We start from the raw sequence: 19,837 nt of genomic DNA on the forward strand, positions 1-19,837 counted from the left end.
GGCTCGTGTTCGGCTCATTTAATAAATGAGCCGAACACGAGCTGATTCGTTAAAGTATCGAGTCAAAAAATTCAGCTTGTGTTTGGCTCGCCAATAAACAAGCCGAACACGAGCTAACCAATAAATAATAGATTAAAAAGATTAGATTGGATATATATAAAAACTAAATTTATAAAATCATATCCATTAGACTTTAATCTAATGGTTGAAACTTTACATATAAATAAGTCTTTTTATAATTGAATTTTGGCTTTATATTTTTATTTTGCTAAAAATTAAATAATAAAAAAAAATATATTATATATATAATTATTTATTTATATATATAAATATATAAATATAAATTAAATAAATTATATAAATATAAAATATATGTATTCGAGCTGTTATCGAGCCGAACATGAGCGAGCTAGACCCGACTCGTGTTCGGCTCATTTATTAAACGAGCATGACCCAAAAATAAGAGGTTCGAGCCTCTGGCTTCTCAAGTAGGCTTTATTTATAGAGTCAGTACAAGGATAGTCTTGCCGTTAGAATTCTAGATACGAACTCAAATAAAATAATTGCCGAACTGAACCAGGACTAAAAGTGATTTTGAGCTCAAAAATAATTTTCGGTTTAATAGAGTATTTGACGATCTCTTTTTCAAATTTTGATTCTAATTTTTAAAATTAGTTTTCTGATTTTCGAGGTTCCAAAATCAGAGGTTGCTAGAATATTCTTCTTAAAATTTGATTTTGAATTTGGACTGAAATTTAAAATTTTATTTTAAGTTTAGATCCAAATTGTAAATTTTAAATTTAAATTTTATATTTGAATTTTTTTTAGTTTTAAATTTTAACTCTTAAATTTTAAATTTCAAAATTTTAAATTTTAAAATTCAAATTTTAAATTTTTAAAATTTTAAATTTAATTTGAAATTTCAAAATTTAAATTTTTAGTTATAAATTTTAAATATTCAAATTTTAAGTTTTTAATTTTCAAATTTCAAATATAGATTTTTAATTTGAAGTAAAAAATTTAAAATTTAAAATTTGAAATTAAAATTTAAAATTTTCAAACTTCAAATTTTAAATTTCAAATTTATATTTTAATTTAAGATATCAAATTTTAAATTTTTGTGCAAATTTAAAATTTATATTTTAAATTTAAATTCAAATTTAAAAATAAAATTTATTAAAAAATTATTATTTGCAAACATCAAAAAATTTTGCCAAACAGTTTTACGAATTCAATTTAGAAAATCACTTTCTGTCTGAACCCAGTCAAATATTATACAGTTTTTTAACCAAAATTAATTTTTCAAATCAAAATCAATTTTACAGAAATTATTTTTCTAGAATTTAGGGAAGACAGCATCTTCCCTAGTCCAGCATCTTTTGTTCTTTCGTTTTCTTTTTCTTTTTCTTTTTTTTTTGTTAACTTTTGTTGAATCGCAGTAGGTTTCGTGCAAACTCTGGTTGTGGGCAAATTCTAAGATAGTGACAGTAACTGTAGGTAGAGATGCAAATGGATTCAAGTTGGTGGAGCCCTAACTTTGATTTGCTCTGAATAAGCAGTAAGCCAGTAAGCGAAGATCAATAAACAGATTCGGAACACTAAAAAGAGGCATCTTTATAACCCAAAATTGATTGGGGGGATAGGAGATGGTAAAAAAATTAGTTCGCCATGAACCAGACCTAAATCCGCCTTGCCAAGCCCTATCTCGAATCCGTTGCAAATAAGTATTTAAAGTATCAGACAACTTTTAATTATTTAGAAGGAAAATACTATCTTCGCATCCCTTATAGAGGTGTACATTTTATACCCTTAGATCTAATTGTTGATACAACCTCTTTGAATTTTTAGTATTAAAAATAAAAACTTCTAAGACAAGTAGGTTAAAGATTTACACCTGCTTATAGAGTATATGGATAGCATTTCTCCTTTTAAGAATATTACTCGAGTATTAAATATCGGTTATTTCTAAAATAAATGTGATTTAAGAGTGAGTTTCTTTTATAGTACTTTCATTATTTCTAAGTTTTATGTTAATTAAAATAGTTAAAAATTAATTAAATGTAATTTAAGTTTGAATAAAAAGTAAAAAAATTGGTTGGCAACCCGGATTCGGATATCAGCAAGAAGCGAGTAGATTTATAAAACATAGATTTGATCCTGTCACAAAGGCGGGATGAGGAGTGGGATGGATTCGGTGTTAGCAAGGCAGGAGCGAGGCACAGAAATCTCTATGCGGCATGGATTTGGGGTATTAGCAGGAAGCAAATTTATAAGCGGGTAGGATTATGAAACATATATTCTACTATGTCAGAAAGACTGAGCTAAAAGTGGGATCGATTTGGTATTAACAATATAGTTGCAATTCCATGCAACCAAACATTTCCTCAGATAACTCAGATAAATTGAAGTTTACTTCTGACAAATCTTATCCATTTTGTTTTATCCATAATACTGGGGAAAGAGACAAGGGGAGTGGTCCAAATCCAACTATGAAATAATGCTTGTAGATACATTTGGATGGAAATTATTATTGGTTTTTACTGTTAATGGTTTGAAACTAGAAATTGGATGTGGGCAGGCAGATCCGACCAGGCCATCACATGAACTGGACAAGACAGAGTCATGTGGGCAGAAAGTTTTGCGGTCTAGTAGTGCTCCATTTGCTTTCTATTTGTCTCTTTATGTGTAAGAAATATTATTGGGCTGCATTTCTATATTTGTCTCTTAAGTGTACATAAATGTAGATGTGATATATGGATTGGTAATTTTTTAGGTAAAATGTGTTATTCTAAAATTATGGTTCGATATAATTTGTTAGAATTCTATTGGAAAAAGATTTTTAAAATTGGACTGATATCGATTTAGATCGAGCTAATTAGAAAAGTAGAATTGAGATTTTGAATATAGAGACTATAAATAAGAGCGGAGTCAAAAAGAAACATATGATAGTATTACAATTCTTTTAACATTTTAGAAAAATGATATGTAACTCAACAAAGAGAAATTGGCATGGAATAAAGAAAGAGATATAATATATAACATGCACGGTGTAGAGAGACAATTTTTTATGGCTTTTTTTTTTTTTTTGCATTTAGCCTCCTAAAAATTTTTTTTTTCATAAATAGTTTTATAAAATTTATAATTGCAAAATTGGTCTTATTCTCGCAAATTAATTTCTTAGGAGAACTTCAAATACCACCCTTGTGGTTTGGCAGTTTCTCACTTTAATATCCTGTGGTTTAAAGTGTATCATTTTCGTACTATGTGGTTTTATATTTTTTTTTTGTTATCCACTTCACTAATTTATTTTGTTAAACCAGTGGCAAAGATAAAATCAAAAGATACTAATATAAATATTCGATAAACTAAAGGTGGGGTATCTGAAATTTTTTGTATATGATTTAAAAAAAAAATAACAGGGGTGGCGAAAAGAGAAAAATGAAATCACATGATACTAAAATAATACACTTTAAACCACAAATTACTAAAATGAAAAAGTACGAAATCGGGAATAATATTTAAAATTTAGTTTTCTCTTAAATTGAGTTTACTCATCCGATCATAACTATTAAAAAAATATTTTTATTAATTTTTTTTAAAAATAAATATAAATAATTAATTATTAGCGATGCGATGCAAGTGTGGTAAAGTAGACCTCCCACTCCAAGAAGACTTGGTTGGTGAGTTTCCCAGTCAAGTTTTTGTTTTTTTTTCCTTTCCGGACGACACGGGTCAGGGGCGGTCGATGGCTTGACTGGCCTTTTGCGTCAACCAATGGAAAGGAAGGAACAAACGTATGCTTTCTTCAATAACAAAAATAAAAAATAAAAATAAAAATGTATAGGTAGTGAATCTTCGCTTCACTTCAGCGAGTCGTCCCCTTTCCCAATCTACTACTACTGCCGCCACATTCTCACTATTCCACTGCTACCGTGCTGCAAACGTTTTTCATGGAGGAGGGCGATATAGTGGCCACTCATGGCGTCGACCACTCGTCGTCGTCGTCGTCGTCCTCCTCTCTTCTCAGACTCATTTCGCCATCAAAAGGTCCTTCTCTTCTCTCTCTCTCTCTCTCTCTCTCTCTTTTCTGTTTATGTTTTTTTTTGGGGGGGGGGGGGGGGATTTTTCTGCGTTCGAGCTCGATCGATGAGCGATTGGTTGATTGGAAGCAAAAATTCGACCATCCTTTTCTTTTTTTTTTTTGTTTTGGTTTATTGTTAATGCTATTTCTGAGCTGTAATTATGATATCGGAGTCTGGAGTAGAGCTACTATAGAGCTACTATGCTATCGGAAGAGTAAAGGATCCGGTGCTTCCGACTTTTTAGCCTTAGATTAACCTCATTTCTAACTTTTGGATTAATACCGTCACCCTGTGGGGGACTACTCAACCGCAGGGATACTGTTCAACTCTAAGGGACCGCAATCATTCTAACCGTACAATTCTTGATCAAAGAATCAAAAAGTCAGAAGCATCAAATTCTCTATACTTCCGATAGTATAGTTGCTCTACACTCAGAGTTAGTTCTAAAATCCTTCTGTTTATCTCTTACTCTTCGCGTCGCGGCTTTCGTATCCATTATGATGTATGTGAAAGGTGATGTTGACGCTATTTCATGCTCATTTTTTATCAGATCGATCTTTTTGGATAATAGCGATTTGCATTAATGTATAATATCGGCAACATTTTTTTAATCACGAATTCTAGTGTACGAGGTAAATTTATATATATAAAAAATTCTTTGGTAATTTGTGGTTAGATAGGGCTATTACTTGGGTGACACTTTTATATATGAGATATAATAGTGCTAAATTTTTTAACCCAAGTATAGTATTTTGGAAGGTGACTAGATCTTAAAGATTAAAAGAGTTGGGCGTATTAAGGCTAGAGTAGTAATAGGATGTGGGTGACCCCCTGGGAAGTGGGGCGTCACAGCTTACCTACACGTTTAGTTATTTAGGCAGAATTTGTATGCCGACAGTGATATGTGGAGAATTTGTTTGAAGAGAATGCTTTGTAGTAATGTTTCCATGCTATATACTTCTGAGGATTTGATTTTTCCTGTGTTATTGGTTTGTTGCATTAACAGGACAAAAAAAAAAGAAAAAGAGAAAAACATCATTTTCCTTATTATCGAGTGTCTCAAAATAAATGGTTTTCCAGAGTTCAACAATTTCAGATCAGGATAGCTATTGGAATTGTTAATTTGGAGACCTTTTGATTACTAGGTAAGTAATGTCGAATGCTCATTAAATTTAGTTACTTTGATAGTACTTGTGATACTCTAGATCATGTCTACAGTATTTATCAATCGATTTAAACGCGCGAAGCCTCTGAGCTTGCGAAAGCACTCCGGTACATCTCACTAACACTAAGCACAAGCTAAATATGTTGCTATTTGCTTCAGTGTCTTCTTAAGACCGGAAAGTCGATATGTTCCGAACTACTAATTTGGATGGCAATGTAGCATGATTTTTTCAAGGTTTATAGTTTCAAGATCGAAAGAATATGCATACTAAACTCATCAAGAAAACACATCTTATCAAAGTATCCGAATCTGTCGGACGAGGGAGTCTACTTGATTAAGGAAATTTGACTCATCTTCTGATACGGGAAGTGCAATATCCGATATGATATTTGAGTGCTTCACAAATGTGCTAACTAAATCACTTATAGATTTGTAAAGCTTCTCAGATGTTCTATTCGATTTTGTTTCTGGAGCATGAAGATAACCTTTAGAATGTCTTCTTCAGATTGAACATCTGAACCTACAACGGATTGACGAAGGAGTTCTTTACGTGGATCCTACTAGTATGGATACAAGTTGTGCTCTTCAAGTGCCAGCCATAAGTGCTTCTTCCAAGTGCAGTTCTTCTTCTGCTGCCTTTTCTCGTGGATTGAGCTTCAAGAGTACAACAGTCGTAAATGACGGGGAGAGAAGCTCCCTTCTAAGTCCAGAACTTGCTGGAAAACCGGAGAGTAGGTCATGCACTGAAACTACTGCGATTGTAAATATAATTTCCACATTCTCATGGAAAAGATGCGCATCTCTTCCTGCTTCACCATCATCAAGCTTGTCTCCTACATCAAAGTGTGCTAAAGAGAAGATATTTGATGATCAGCCGACGTCCCAGGTGATATTATCTATTTTAGTACTGTCGTTTGTTACCAACTAGCGTGCTTCATGTTTCTACTCATCTCTATGTTGCGTGTCATCCAAGCTTGTCTCCTTACTGTCTAATGTTGTATAGAATGCAAATCATTCATCTACTGGCTGACTAACACCCCCAGAATGAGTCAAACGTATCGACAACATTTATTTGGACCAAGGTTTTAAGTGCTCGTTGGCACGGGCCGTATCTACTGTGCCGTACCGTGCCAACAAGATACTGGCACGATACAAATCCCGTACCGATGACACAGCTCAAAACCCTCTATTCTTTAAATTAGTAAGTAATTTCCTCAATAAAGTTCAAAAGATGTGATAAAAAGACATAATAAATAGTTAGAATATTTTATTGCTAAAGAAAATAAATATTTCATGCTATTATGTGTCGGCACCTAAGAATTTTTTTGACCGGCACGGCTCGGCACGCACCGTGCCGGCAAGTTTCCGGCACGACCCCGTGCCACGGCACTTAAATCCTTGATTTGGACTAATTGATTTAGTTGCGTCATTTGTTCTTAACATAACAGAGAAGTGCATAACTTAAATAATTTCGGATTTAACTTTTTTCAAGTATCTAATATACTCTTTAATAGGTTTAAGCTTGATATGTTTTTTTCTCCCTATAAACTTACAGTTTTTAGCAAAATAAATTGCAGAAACGAACAGTTCAAACACATGTTTCACGATCCTTGTCTCTACCATTGCGAAATATTGTTATTGTAAGATCTGGATCTTTACCTACACAAAAACAGGTTACACCAGAACATCCTCAAAACGGTAATCTTCTTCTTTTTCTTTTTCTGTTTTTGTTTGTTTTGTTTGTTTAAGACGTTGGCTTTAGCAGTGTAAGAATATAATGAGTTTCATCTTGTTTTTTTTTTTTGAAAATCAGGTCACTTAAATGCTGCTGCACATTCGGATGATAATGATGAGGAGATTCCGGAAGAAGAAGCAGTTTGCAGAATATGTTTAATCGGGTTGAATGAAGGAGGGAGTTCGCTTAAAATGGAATGCAGTTGCAAAGGCGCTCTAAGGCTCACGCACGAAGAATGTGCAGTAAAATGGTTTAGCATAAGAGGCAACAAGAAATGTGAAGTGTGCGGCCAAGAGGTTCTTAATCTACCAGTAACATTGTTACGGATGCAGAGTTCCTCTCCAAGGGGTGGTGCTCAACAACAACACCTAATACAGAACCCAAACTCGCCATTGACGAGGTAAAAAGTCGCATACAGTGCGACATAATTATCGCACTATGTGAATTTTACAATATTTTGTGAGTGTTTTCTTAGACCATATAACATTATTTTGTTTTCTCTTTGGCAGAACCGGGCATGATGTGGTTGTGTTGATCTTGATAAGTACGATGTGTTACTTCTTCTTCCTCGAACAGCTACTGGTATGATAACTCAGATTACAAAACAAGAAAGAACTCCGAAGGACATAACCTTTCTATGTGAAGTTATGAGTGATATATTATTCTTAAAATACACTGCTTAAACTATCTTCTGAATATGGGTCATGCATATATTCTTTTGGTTTGCTCTAACAAGGAAATTTTCGGCAGTTGATTAATTATACTAAGCAAAAGAACCAAAGTAGAAGATAATGTCTTTTAGGAAATTTAGGATCTGTAGATACCAATTAATGGTTCTTATTTTTCGTATACTCTTGTGATCTGTGCTAATCAGATTAAACCTTCAGTTAGTGTTAATAGCGCCGCACTTCTTCACATACAAGTACATGCGCTTGCATCTTGCTTCTGCATCAAGTTGCCATTGTGTATTGACCTGCCTGAAAGTCCGAATAGCTAATATTGTAGTAATTTTTTTTTTTATTTCATTTGGATTTTGAACTACTAATTATCCATTTAAAGTATAAAATCATTGTTGTTTATGTCATCAGTGTACGCTTTTACTTCTTAATCTCTATGATGTTAATGGCTTGATAAGCTGTTTCTCTTCTATAATAGGTCGATACGATGAGAACTCGTGCCGTTGTGATTGCTGCTCCATTTTCCTTGACACTTGGCCTTTTGGGATCATTTTTTTCAGTTGTCGTCGGTAATTAATTACATAAGAAATTACTGTTTTGATCGATGGAGTTCAATTTAGTTCTTCGGTCTCAATCTATTTGCTTAATGCAGCATGCAGGGAGTATGCTTGGGCCTATTCAGCCCTTCAATTCTCACTTGTCGTCATATTTCTCCATCTCTTCTATTCTGTGGTGAGTAATTCGATTACATATCATAGTAATAAATTGTTTCTAGTGTCTTCCTCTGTGTTTATAAAAGTAAACTAGGTTCAAAATTATCAGCAAATTTGTATCTAAAATATCAGTTTCTGATGCTCCTAAAATGGTTCTCAGTAGTTTATCCTACTTATAAGTGCGAAACAAGTCAGACTCTTCGTAGTCCTACCTCACAATGCTACCTTTAAACTATTTGGTTTATCCAATAACTTGCATTTAAGGTCCTCGGAATTACACCTTTGAACTACTGACTCAACTTGATTGGAAGTGGCAGTATGATGTCTGAAACAACCAAACTAACGAGCTCATGCTTGCAGTAGTAAACTACTAAATTTTTGGCATTTTGCTCGTAGATGATCACCTTGTTACATCACATGTACAAGAAATATATGCGCTGCATGAAACTGCACATATGTAGGCAGAAACAAAACCGAGTAAATTTCTTTAGCATATCTAAGCAGTAACAAGTGGAACCGAATCGATTTAGGCGGTCTGTTTACGGTTTATTACCAATTCATCAATCAATCTTGTCGCACATATTTCGATTTTAACGAAGCTAACTGGTCTGTTGGCTCGGTTTTCTGCTTAACCAAATGCACGCGCAAGTATGCTAGCATGAAATCACTTGGTTGCCTCTTTGCATATTTATTCTTAGTTATTTCATTAATTGTCGATCATTTGTGACTACTCTTTCCTGATTTTCGCCTCCATAGTTTCATCCGGTGCTTTTCACATTGAATCTTTATAGAAAACAATCAACTTTGAGTATGTTGTTTATTTCATTGAGCAACTTTTTATCATCGTTTCTGCACATTTCATTACCGTTTCTGGGGGAGAAAAGGTTTCGAGAAAAATCTATGTAATTCGAAGAACGAGTTTTTGCTGACGACAGCAAAAAGATGTTTGTTCAAATGAGAATTCGTTCCGAACACAGCCATGTAATTGATCAGTAATCGCAGAACCTCTCTGTTTCCTCTCTAACAGTTTTCTCTCTTCTTCCTTGCAGCTTCAGGTAAAAGTGATTTTCGCAATTCTTTTAGCTGCGTTCGCAGGATTCGGCCTTGCGATGGGAATCAACTCATTGTGTCTTCAATTCTTTTCTTGGAGATTTCGAACTATTCAAGCACAGATGAATGCAAGCCCAGCATAAAAAAAAAAAAAAACAAAGATGGAAAATCTGCAAATCTTTGTATTATATGTATTGTAATCATATCCCATCACGCATTAATTTGGTTAAACATTTGATATATATATATATACACTCTTTTCTTTCCATATTCAAAATGAGTCTGAAAACACGAAATCAGATGATCATAAACAGTTGTTTGCCGTGCGCATTCATATTGATTCTTTTTTTCCGAGCAAATTTCTTGTTGTTGGTTCAGATAAATATCAATTAAATGCTGGTTTGTTTGAAAAGAAATTAATCTGTTTGAGGACAATATTTATAAAAAAGTTGAATTTTCTCTTGTAAATTGCATGGAAATGAATATTTCCTACTCTATGCTGATATCATAATTTTGGAGAAGCAAATTTTCTACAACCCAGTAGGTAAGATTTTCTATACACAAGGTTTATCTAGCCGTTGGTTTTTAGTATAATTAATCTGTGCATGGATTAATCCAACTAAAATCCGACGGTGGAATCAATCCCATGCGTAGCGAATCCTACGAACGGGATTGTATCCAATTCGAACACTTGTTCGTAAAACACTTAAAGTGAACTTTCACATATGTTCCAATTCGAACGGGATTGTATCCAATCCTTTTGAAATTTTCAGATCTTTTAAAATATAAAATTAGGTGCTTTTGGAAATGCATTATTAAATTAGACCTAGGAAGCGCAATAATAATATGTTTAAAGGATTAGGGATTACATTGCTTTAAAAGTGAAAAGAGGATACAATGGAAAGGTAGTAATCCTATATCATCGACCGCCCTTAGGGGCTATTTGGTTGGATGTAGTTATAAAAACAATGTAGTTGGAAATACATATAGTTGTAAATGCTGCAGTCATAACTACACCTACTTTATTTGATTTTATGCAGTTGTAACTGCTGCAGTTATATTTCTTATGTTTGGTAGTTTGCACTTGAGATTTGTATTTATAAATTCTATCAATTTTTAAATAGAAAATGTGAGATTACCTCTTCTGAGCATAATAATATAAAATTATGTATGAATTTAATAAATTTTAAATGTAAATATATTATAAATTTGGTCAAAATAAAAATTAAGATATTATTCAATTAGCAGACTGGAAACTAAGAAGTGTATAAAAAAAATTTATTAACCCTAACAGACATTACTAAATCGTATTAGATTTCATGAATATATATTTTTGAGAAAAAAAATAAAAAAAAAAGCGTATGAAAAAAAAAATCACACTTTGTTTATATTTTTAATGAGCAAGCCGACTTCGGCTCACCTGCTGCAGTTGGTACTGCAGCCAATTTGGCTGTAGTACCAACTGCTACGGTTAGGTCTTTTCGTGCAGATGCAACTACAGCAGTTGGACTTAACTATACCAAACCAAACAAAAAATTTATAGATGCATGCATTTTCAACTACAATGCAGTTGAAAATGCATGCAACCAAACAACCCCTTAGCGCAGTTGAGGACCTGAGGTATCAAATTTGAAGCTTGGCTGTTTTATATTTCTAGTTTAGTTTATTTAAAAAAATTGAACAAAGCGGATAAATAAAATACTGAAGTATTTTTTACATTATTTTTAAATACTAATTCTGTATAATTTGATAGATCGGCAAAAGGACATGACTGGTGAATAAATGACAACTTTTAGAAAATATCAGAACTGAGAAAAGGTTAAATATAAATTTTTATTATTTTTTTAATTACTATCCTACACAACTCATAAATGTTCTTTTCAAGAAAAAAGAAGGGACAATAATAACAAACGAAGTACAAAATAGGGCTTTTTTTATAAATAACCCCCCGAGTAATTTTTATTTTAAAAATTGCACTATTAAAATTAAAATTGCAAAAATGGCGCTGTCCCTGCCACACAGGCGCCACGTCAGCGCCATGCGGGCAGGACTGGGGTCAGGTATTAAGTTGAACACGGTGAATAATTCACCGTGTCTAAACACGGTGAATGGTTTACCGTGTTTTTTACGTATTTTTTGTATATTGAAAAGTGAAATAAGGAGTGGGGATGTCAATAGATATGGATATCCGATATATTATCCGAATCCAAACCCGAATAAATTATATATATATATACGTAATTTATTTTTATTTATCTATACAATATATAAAATATTGTATAAATATTAAACCGTTGGATGAAGATCTAAGGAATACAAATTATTAAATATTTTATATATTGTATAAATAAACAAAAATAAATTATGTATATATATATATATATATATATATATATATATATATATATATATATATAAAATTTATTCGGGTTTGGATTCGGATAATATTTTGAATATCCATACCTATTGACATCCCTACTTCTTATTCCATTTTTCAATATACGTAACAAAAAATACGTACTAAACACGGTGAATCATTCACCGTGTTCAACTACGGTAAATGGTTCACCATGTTCAACTTAACACACGGGTCCAGCCCTGCCCGCGTGGCGCTGACGTGGCGCCTGCGTGGCAGGCCCAGGGCCATTTTTGCAAATTAAATTTTGACAGGGCTATTTTTAAAATAAAAATTTGTCAGGGGTCTAAATGCAAAAAAAGCCCTACAAAATATTATACGCACGCACGAAGCCTCGAATCATCCAAACTCTGATTAGATATCGATTATGATTTGGTTTAATCAGTCTCACGCCACTTCGAATATGACTCGGCCAATCCAGCCTCTCGCCACAGGACTGGATGTTGACCTCTTTAAGTCAACACACTAGATTTTAAAAAAAAAATTGAATAAAAAAAGGCTCTAATAATAGCAAATATTTTTTTGGATTTAACAAGTTATTTGTACTAGCGAGCTAGGTCTCTACGATTGGCTTTGTATATTGCGCGGGTAAATTATTATTCTAAAATTTCATATAATACAATTAAAATAAAACATTATTAGAAATGTACAGGGCATTTGGTCTAGTGGTATGATTCTCGCTTTGGGTGCGAGAGGTCCCGAGTTCGATTCTCGGAATGCCCCTCAAAACTTTGAGCCTTTTTTATATTTTCTTTTTAATCTATTACTATTTAGTGTGGATATTTTTTCTTATTTTTTATTTAGAGTGGATATATATAGTATATATTATATAATAATTAATTATTTTATTATCTATTACAATCTAGTGTGGATATTTATTTTTTATCTTTTTTTATCTATTACTATTTAGTGTAGATATTTTTTTATTTTTTATTTTTAACTTTAAAACAATGAAGTTGCTTAGTGTCTATAATAATAATAATAATAATAATAATAATAATAATGAGTATAATTTGTAGTAAATAACAATAATATAGTATGTATCTGATTATTTTTTCAGAATACGTAAATTTTTACTATTATTTCTATCCACTACATTGCGCAGGTTTCCACACTAGTATTATTTTAGAGAAAAAGTACAGGTGGGGTGGTTTTAAAAGCAAAGAGGTTCTGTAAAGTAATTTTTGATGATAAAATATTCAAATTAGCGATTGACTCTGCTAGACCTGCTTTAGAGTATGTTAATTAATTTAGAAAATAAATTTATAAATTTTTAATATCAGTTATCTACTGATCCGGAGAGTTCAAAATTAATGATTAATAAAAATCTCACCAAAAAAATGATGACGCTATTAAAAAATCTCACCAAAAAAATGATGACACAATATTAAAATTTTAGATTAAAAATATTGACCTTGCTTTAAGATAGTATAAAAAAATTTTCTATCAAAACTTTGTAGAATTATTAAAAAAAATTCTTTTCATCGTTAAAAAATGAGTTATTTTACAAATAAGGGCATTATTTTTGAAGAAATTATTTCTAATCAAACACGATTTTAGACGGGAGCAAATCCAGAAATTAAATATTTTTCATAAAAAGACTGGACTGAAAATATGAATCACTTCGAATTTAGGAACTTGGAACTTTGATAACAATCATCAAACTCTTAGCCAACTATACCAAGCACGGTCGATCACCCACATATATTTTGTTTAGTTGTATGCAATAGAAGGCACTCCAACTAGTTGGAACTACGGCGAATGGCCTCTTCATGCAGTTCTCATTGCAGCAATTGAACTCAAATATATTATGGCAGATATCTGATTTGGATCTGAGTAAAGTTACAACTGTACTAGAGTTACAACTATGCTTAATCTAACATCGCCTAATCATAAAGAGCAACACTATATATACACAAAAAATGGGTGTAAATCTTACACACTCTCATTCAAGGTCCCATGCTAGATTCTTGTCTTGTTAATTTGTTTTTAATATTAAAATTTCAAAGAGTTTTTGAAATCTTAAGATGAGATAGGGATGTTGACAGATTAGATCTGGATCAAATTTTTAAAAATTCAAAGCCGAACTTGAGAGATTTTGAAAATGTATATCAAAAACCGAATCCAACCAAAAATCCAAAACATAAATTTGAACATAAATCCGAACCAATTATTTTCCTTCAGGATATTTGAAAATATTATTATATTAAAATTTAAATTTACAAATTATAAATTGAAACAGAACGCCATACATACACATATATTATATACTTCCTATGGTAAAATTTATTCGCGTTCGGATTGGGTGCAGACAAAATTCATATTTGAATCCAAATTCTTTGAAATTTTATTTTATTTTTATATCCATACCTATAGTCATATCCATTTAGTAGTGGATAAACCCGCTTTATACAGGTTTGGATTCATATAAAATTTTGAATATTCATGACCATTGACATTTCTATGGTGAGAAGCAAAATTTATACTATTTTTGGATATACAAATAGCATTTTTCAATGCCAAAAGTTTTTTTTTTTAGAGAGAAAGATAGTATGTTATCCGCTTCGTTTATTTTTTAAAAAAATAAACTTAGGTGGATGTGAATTAATTAGGATTCAAACTTGGAGCCTCGAGTACTAACAACCAAGTCCTTTGCCACTTGCGCGAGGAACAGCCGATTTTCTGAATGTCAAAAGTTAGGTGTGATTGGTGATCATATAATGGGTGGAAAAATTTTAAAATGCAACACTTACATTGCTGATGAGGTGTCCCCAATCAATTAAAAAGATTCTCCGTAAATTTTAAAAAAAATATTTTTATTATACTATTTTTATCAATAAAAACATGATTGATAATAAATAAATAATGGGATATAAGTGTTATATAGCAGACTTCTTCTAATGTGACAGGTGTGTACAGGTTGACCACGAGAGCAGACAATCATTTTATAAGGTAACCAATCCGCCGGCACTAGCAAGATGAACTTTTAAAGGGCAATTGTTTATATACTTCCGAAAAGTTTTCGACTTTCTGATTTACCCCTCTTAGAAGGCTAATATTGAAAATGCCTCTTTTACATTCCAACTTATTTCAAATATGTCTCTAGAGTTAAAATTTGTTAATAAACTCTGTTATCGCTATAAAATTACTATTTTACCCTTTCAAATATACCATTCTTTTATCACCGACTTTTCTTATTTACCCTTAATTTAGAGACACAAAAAGTATTTTGCTTTTTGGTCTTTTCAAATATACCCTTCTACCTAGGGGTGGTAATCCAGCTCGTCGTTCGCGAGCCAACTCGTATTCGACTCGAAATGAGCTCGAGATTGAATCGCTCGTTTAATAAATGAGCCGAGCACGAGCTGAAATTTTCAGCTCGTTTAATAAACGAGCCGAACACAAGCTAGGGTCAGCTCGCTCGTGTTCGGCTCGATACCAGCTCGAATACATATATTTTATATTTATATATATAAATTAATAATTATATATGTATATAATACAAATTTTTATTATTTGATTTTTAACCCAACCTAAATAAAAAGTCCAACTCAATTATAAAATGATTAATTTATATGTAAAATTTTAATCATTAGATCAAAGTCTAACGGATAAGATCTTATAAATTTATTTTCTATATATATTCTTTCTAATCCTATTAAATTCTTATTCATAAGTCAACTCGTATTCGGCTCGATACTTTGAGTCAGCTTGTGTTCGGCTCGTTTATGAAACGAGCTCATATTAAACGAGCCGAACACGAGCTATACTCAGCTCGCTCGTATTTGGCTCTTTAACCCTCCTGCTCCGCTGAAAACTCAAACAGTGACCTCGCCCACACCTCGCCTAGATGCCTTATCAGGAATACTAATAGCTTGGCTATCATTTGTTTTTCGGCTAAAAGTAGCTGAATTTGTTTTTCTAATACTTTGGTATATGCTTTTGAAAAGTGCTTTCTTCATTGCTTCTCTTCACCGGTGGGAGCGTGTCTTTTTTCCTTCTTTCTTTTTATCTTCAGAAAAAAGAGTATTTTCTCTTTATCCATTTAATTGAGGTGTGATGATGATGCATTAGTAGTAAAGTAAAACAGGCCAATTTCTAGTGATGCAAAATATGCTTTCCATGTTGTCCTTTTCTCATTGTCAACTCTCATATGCAACCCAATCCAGTGTTCCAACGTTTAACTATACCAACATTCTAAATTCACATAGCAAAAGGAGATTTCATGGGGAAAAAAAAAGAAGCATATACACAACTCACTCCCACATTAACACCAGCATTTTTACCAAACACTCATAACATTTCCCTTTTTTTTCAGAAAAATAAAAAGAAAGATGGTAGATGCTTCGCCAGATTATTTTTTTGAGAGATAGGTAGTACGCTACCTGCTTCGTTTATTTTATTAGAAATAAATTTAGCTGAAAATGTGAATCAACTAGGATTTGAACTTGAGTCTCGGATACCAATCACCGAGCCCTTTGCCACTNGTTTCACACTTTTTCATTTCAGTACCCTGTGGTTTAAAATGTATCAAGTTAGTACCCTGTGGTTTCTCACTTTATCACTTTAGTATCCTGTGGTTTAAAGTGTATCAAGTTAGTACCCAGAGATTTTGCACTTTATCATTTTAGTACCCTATGGTTTCACACTTTATCACTTTAGTACTCTATGATTTCACACTTTATCACTTTAGTACTCTATGATTTCACACTTTATCACTTTAGTACTCTATGATTTCACACTTTATCACTTTAGTACCTTGTGGTTTAAAATGTATCAAGTTAGTACCCTGTGGTTTTCACAGGGTACTAAAGTGATAAAGTGCAAAACCACAGGTACTAATTTGATACATTTTAAACCACATGTATTAAAGTGATAAAGTGAGAAACCACAGGGTACTAACTTGATATATTTTAAACTACAGGGTACTAAAGTGAAAAAAAATTGAAACCATAAGGGGTTTTTTGAAGTTTTTCCTAATATCTAACCACAGTANTCATTGACCCCCCTACTGCTACCATTACTAATATTTCTTATTTGCCCTTAAATTAAGGACAAAAGTGGTATTTTAATTTTTTTAAATTATAGTAGATATTTAACTCATATTTAATTCAAGTTAACTTAACGGATAGTAACTGTAGGAGCATTTTGGAATAACGGTGTAACATATGAGAAATATATTAGAAAAAAAATAAAAATAAATGAGATATTTTTAAAGTTTTGAGGGGTATATAGATAATTATCCCAACTTTTTAAAATCATTTTCCCAGCCGCCGGCACTAACAAGATGCCCTTTTAATTCTCTCTCCTCCAGTCTGCCCTTCTCCTCTGTCAACCACAAGAAAAAAAAAAGAAAAAGAAAAAGAAAAAGAAAAAAATTGAAGAAGATCTTCCTCGCAATGCTCCTCCGGATCGCCTCCAGGTGTTTATTAGCGGTGGTTTCTCTTTTTACTATTTCAAAAAAAGAAAAGAAAAAGAAAAAGAAAAAGAAAATAATTTTAGCTTATTTTTCAGATCATGAGAAGAAATAAAGAGAAATTGACTGTTGTTGGAGAAAATCAATTTCTCTCCATTTTTTTTTTATTTCTCTCGTAAATTTCAACGTAAAGGAGACAAAATTATTTTAGAAAATTTCTAAAATAATTTTATTGTAGATTTAAGAAAGAGCAAATAGAATAGTGCGTTACTAACACAGATGCATAGTTGTTATCATAATAATTATGTTCTATTTTTCCCCTAATTCTCATCATATGTAATATTAGGAATTTGAGGGGTGTTGGTGTTAATGAGCTGCTGCAGGGGGAGGCCAAGTTTTTCTCCACCAACTCTAACACATTGAAAAGGTGATTCTTTTCTTCTTCTTTTTTTTTGTATTTTACTTTCTTATTTTTGGTTTATGAGTAAGCCATTAATGATATCTAGGGAAAATTTCAAAAACCCCCCCTGTGGTTTCACACTTTTTCATTTCAGTACCCTGTGGTTTAAAATGTATCAAGTTAGTACCCTGTGGTTTCTCACTTTATCACTTTAGTATCCTGTGGTTTAAAGTGTATCAAGTTAGTAATTTGATACAAAATTAAAACCACAGGGTACTAAAGTGAAAAAAAATTGAAACCATAAGGGGTTTTTTGAAGTTTTTCCTAATATCTAACCACAGTAGATATTCAAACTTACAAAATTATAAAAAAAAAAAAAGAAAAAAGAAAAAATTGTTTTGTGTTCTGTATCACGGACGCAGATATAAGCCTTGCATATCTGTGTCGAACTAGTGTCCTACCAGAATGCTTCATGGACGCACGTCCGTAGTGCATCCTATTTTTATTAGTTTTTTTTTTTTTTTTTTTTTTTTATGTATTTAAAAAATATATATATGAACAATCAATGTGAATTTTATTAAGACTAAATTATATAAAATTTTCTTGTCAAAATCCGATTTTTTATTTTTCTCTCACGCCATTTAAAAACTTACACTTTGTCCCCTTTTAAAATAAAAATGGTCACAGAGAGATATGGTGTAAACTGTGATGACAAAATGACCATTTTGCCCTTCAGTATTTTTGACAACAGGAGAGAAGCCTGAGAATATTTTTGGCATAAAAAATATATAATAATATTTTATAAACGGAATCCTAACGTATCACTAACGGCAGGGAATGAAGTGAACATTTTTTTATTTTATAAGAAGGCAAAGTATAGATTTTTAAATGACAGAAAAAAAAAGTGAAAAATCGAATTTTGACAGAAGGATTTTCTATAATTTAGCTTTTTACTAATACTCATTCGTATAAGAAATATAGTATTATTATTTTAATAAAATTGATATTTTATACATAGTATATACATATTTTATTATATTAATACCGATGTTGATGTTGTGCTTGTGTTTTAATTTTTTTGAAGCTGTCGAATTATCGTGTTTGAATCATGTTGTGTTCTGTGTATCATATTTGCGTCTGTAACATTTAGGCACTGCTCGGCAGGCTAGCTGGAAAAGTTGCGGTGATCACCGGCGCAGCCAGCGGGATTGGCAAGGCGACCGCCGCCGAATTCATAGAAAACGGCGCGAAAGTGATCCTCGCGGATGTGCAACACCGCCTCCTCGAGTCGACGGTGACCGAGCTCGGCCCCGACGCCACTTCCGTCCACTGCGACGTCAGATACGAGCCGCAGGTTGCGGCCGCCATCGACCTCGCTATTTCGCGTCACGGCCGGCTCGACATCGTCTACAACAACGCTGGGATCGCTGGATCCCTCGCCCCCTCTATCGTGGATCTTGACCTTGACGACTTCGACCAGACAATGGCGGTCAATGTCCGGTCGATGGTCGCAGGGATCAAGCACGCTGCTCGTGTGATGATCCCTCACGGGACCGCTGGGTGCATACTATGCACCGCCAGCATTACAGGCACGTATAAAACAATCACTTGTCTCTAAAAACTTGAGCCGTCACGTAACAGAATTTCACACATTTTCTATTCAACATCAGGCATCCTCGGCGGCCTTGCGCCGCATGACTACTCGGTCTCAAAGTCTGCTGTGATCGGCCTGGTGCGATCGGCAGCGGCGGAGCTGGGCAGGCACGGGATCCGGGTGAACTGCATATCGCCGCACGCAATTCCGACGGCGCTGGGCATCGGCGCGATGAGGAAGATATTTCCGGGGATTGGAGACGAGCGGCTGGCGGAGATGACGGACAGCGCCGGAGAGCTGGCGGGGGCGAGATGCGAGGCGGCCGACGTCGCGAAGGCTGCCGTCTACTTGGCCTCCGACGAGGCCAAGTATGTGAGCGGGCACAATCTGGTGGTGGATGGAGGCTCCACTGTGTTTAAGAGGCTGGACCTGCACCCTTGATAGATCCAGTTCACTGTTCAAGTTGCTTTATTAAGGATTAAAAACGCTTTTCAATTGTTTGGAGCATTTTATATTATGAAAAAAATAATACTTTTAGCCATCACATTACAAAACGAGACCTAAATCAAAATCTAACATAACACCTCTT

At 33.2% G+C, this 19,837-nt stretch overlaps 2 protein-coding genes and 1 non-coding gene across 3 annotated transcripts; all 3 read left to right on the forward strand.

The window, feature by feature from the left end:
• On the forward strand, positions 3,818-9,578 carry LOC109724449. The gene is made up of 8 exons (XM_020253277.1): positions 3,818-4,047; positions 5,753-6,133; positions 6,825-6,945; positions 7,061-7,382; positions 7,492-7,564; positions 8,138-8,228; positions 8,312-8,391; positions 9,422-9,578. Exons 1-8 carry the CDS (start codon positions 3,979-3,981, stop codon positions 9,563-9,565), a joined length of 1,281 nt encoding a protein of 426 aa, XP_020108866.1. The 5' UTR covers positions 3,818-3,978; the 3' UTR covers positions 9,566-9,578.
• TRNAP-UGG lies at positions 12,490-12,561 on the forward strand. Its single transcript has one exon. It is a non-coding gene; the product is annotated as a tRNA-Pro (tRNA).
• On the forward strand, positions 17,123-19,789 carry LOC109724404 (momilactone A synthase-like). Its single transcript, XM_020253222.1, has 4 exons — positions 17,123-17,260; positions 17,601-17,681; positions 18,819-19,243; positions 19,325-19,789. Exons 1-4 carry the CDS (start codon positions 17,238-17,240, stop codon positions 19,687-19,689), a joined length of 894 nt encoding a protein of 297 aa, XP_020108811.1. The 5' UTR covers positions 17,123-17,237; the 3' UTR covers positions 19,690-19,789.

This window comes from Ananas comosus, linkage group 18 (assembly GCF_001540865.1).
Source record: "Ananas comosus cultivar F153 linkage group 18, ASM154086v1, whole genome shotgun sequence".
Taxonomy (NCBI): domain Eukaryota; kingdom Viridiplantae; phylum Streptophyta; class Magnoliopsida; order Poales; family Bromeliaceae; genus Ananas; species Ananas comosus.

Excerpts from the sequence above, each read along its gene's own strand:
- LOC109724404 (XM_020253222.1), top strand. The coding sequence starts at position 17,238 with ATGCTCCTCCGGATCGCCTCCAG. Across the intron at positions 17,682-18,818 it reads AACTCTAACACATTGAAAAG|GCTAGCTGGAAAAGTTGCGG; the intron begins GTGATTCTTTTC and ends ACTGCTCGGCAG. Across the intron at positions 19,244-19,324 it reads ATGCACCGCCAGCATTACAG|GCATCCTCGGCGGCCTTGCG; the intron begins GCACGTATAAAA and ends ATTCAACATCAG.
- LOC109724449 (XM_020253277.1), top strand. The coding sequence starts at position 3,979 with ATGGCGTCGACCACTCGTCGTCGTCGTCGTCGTCCTCCTCTCTTCTCA. Across the intron at positions 4,048-5,752 it reads ACTCATTTCGCCATCAAAAG|ATTGAACATCTGAACCTACA; the intron begins GTCCTTCTCTTC and ends TGTCTTCTTCAG. Across the intron at positions 7,383-7,491 it reads CCAAACTCGCCATTGACGAG|AACCGGGCATGATGTGGTTG; the intron begins GTAAAAAGTCGC and ends TCTCTTTGGCAG.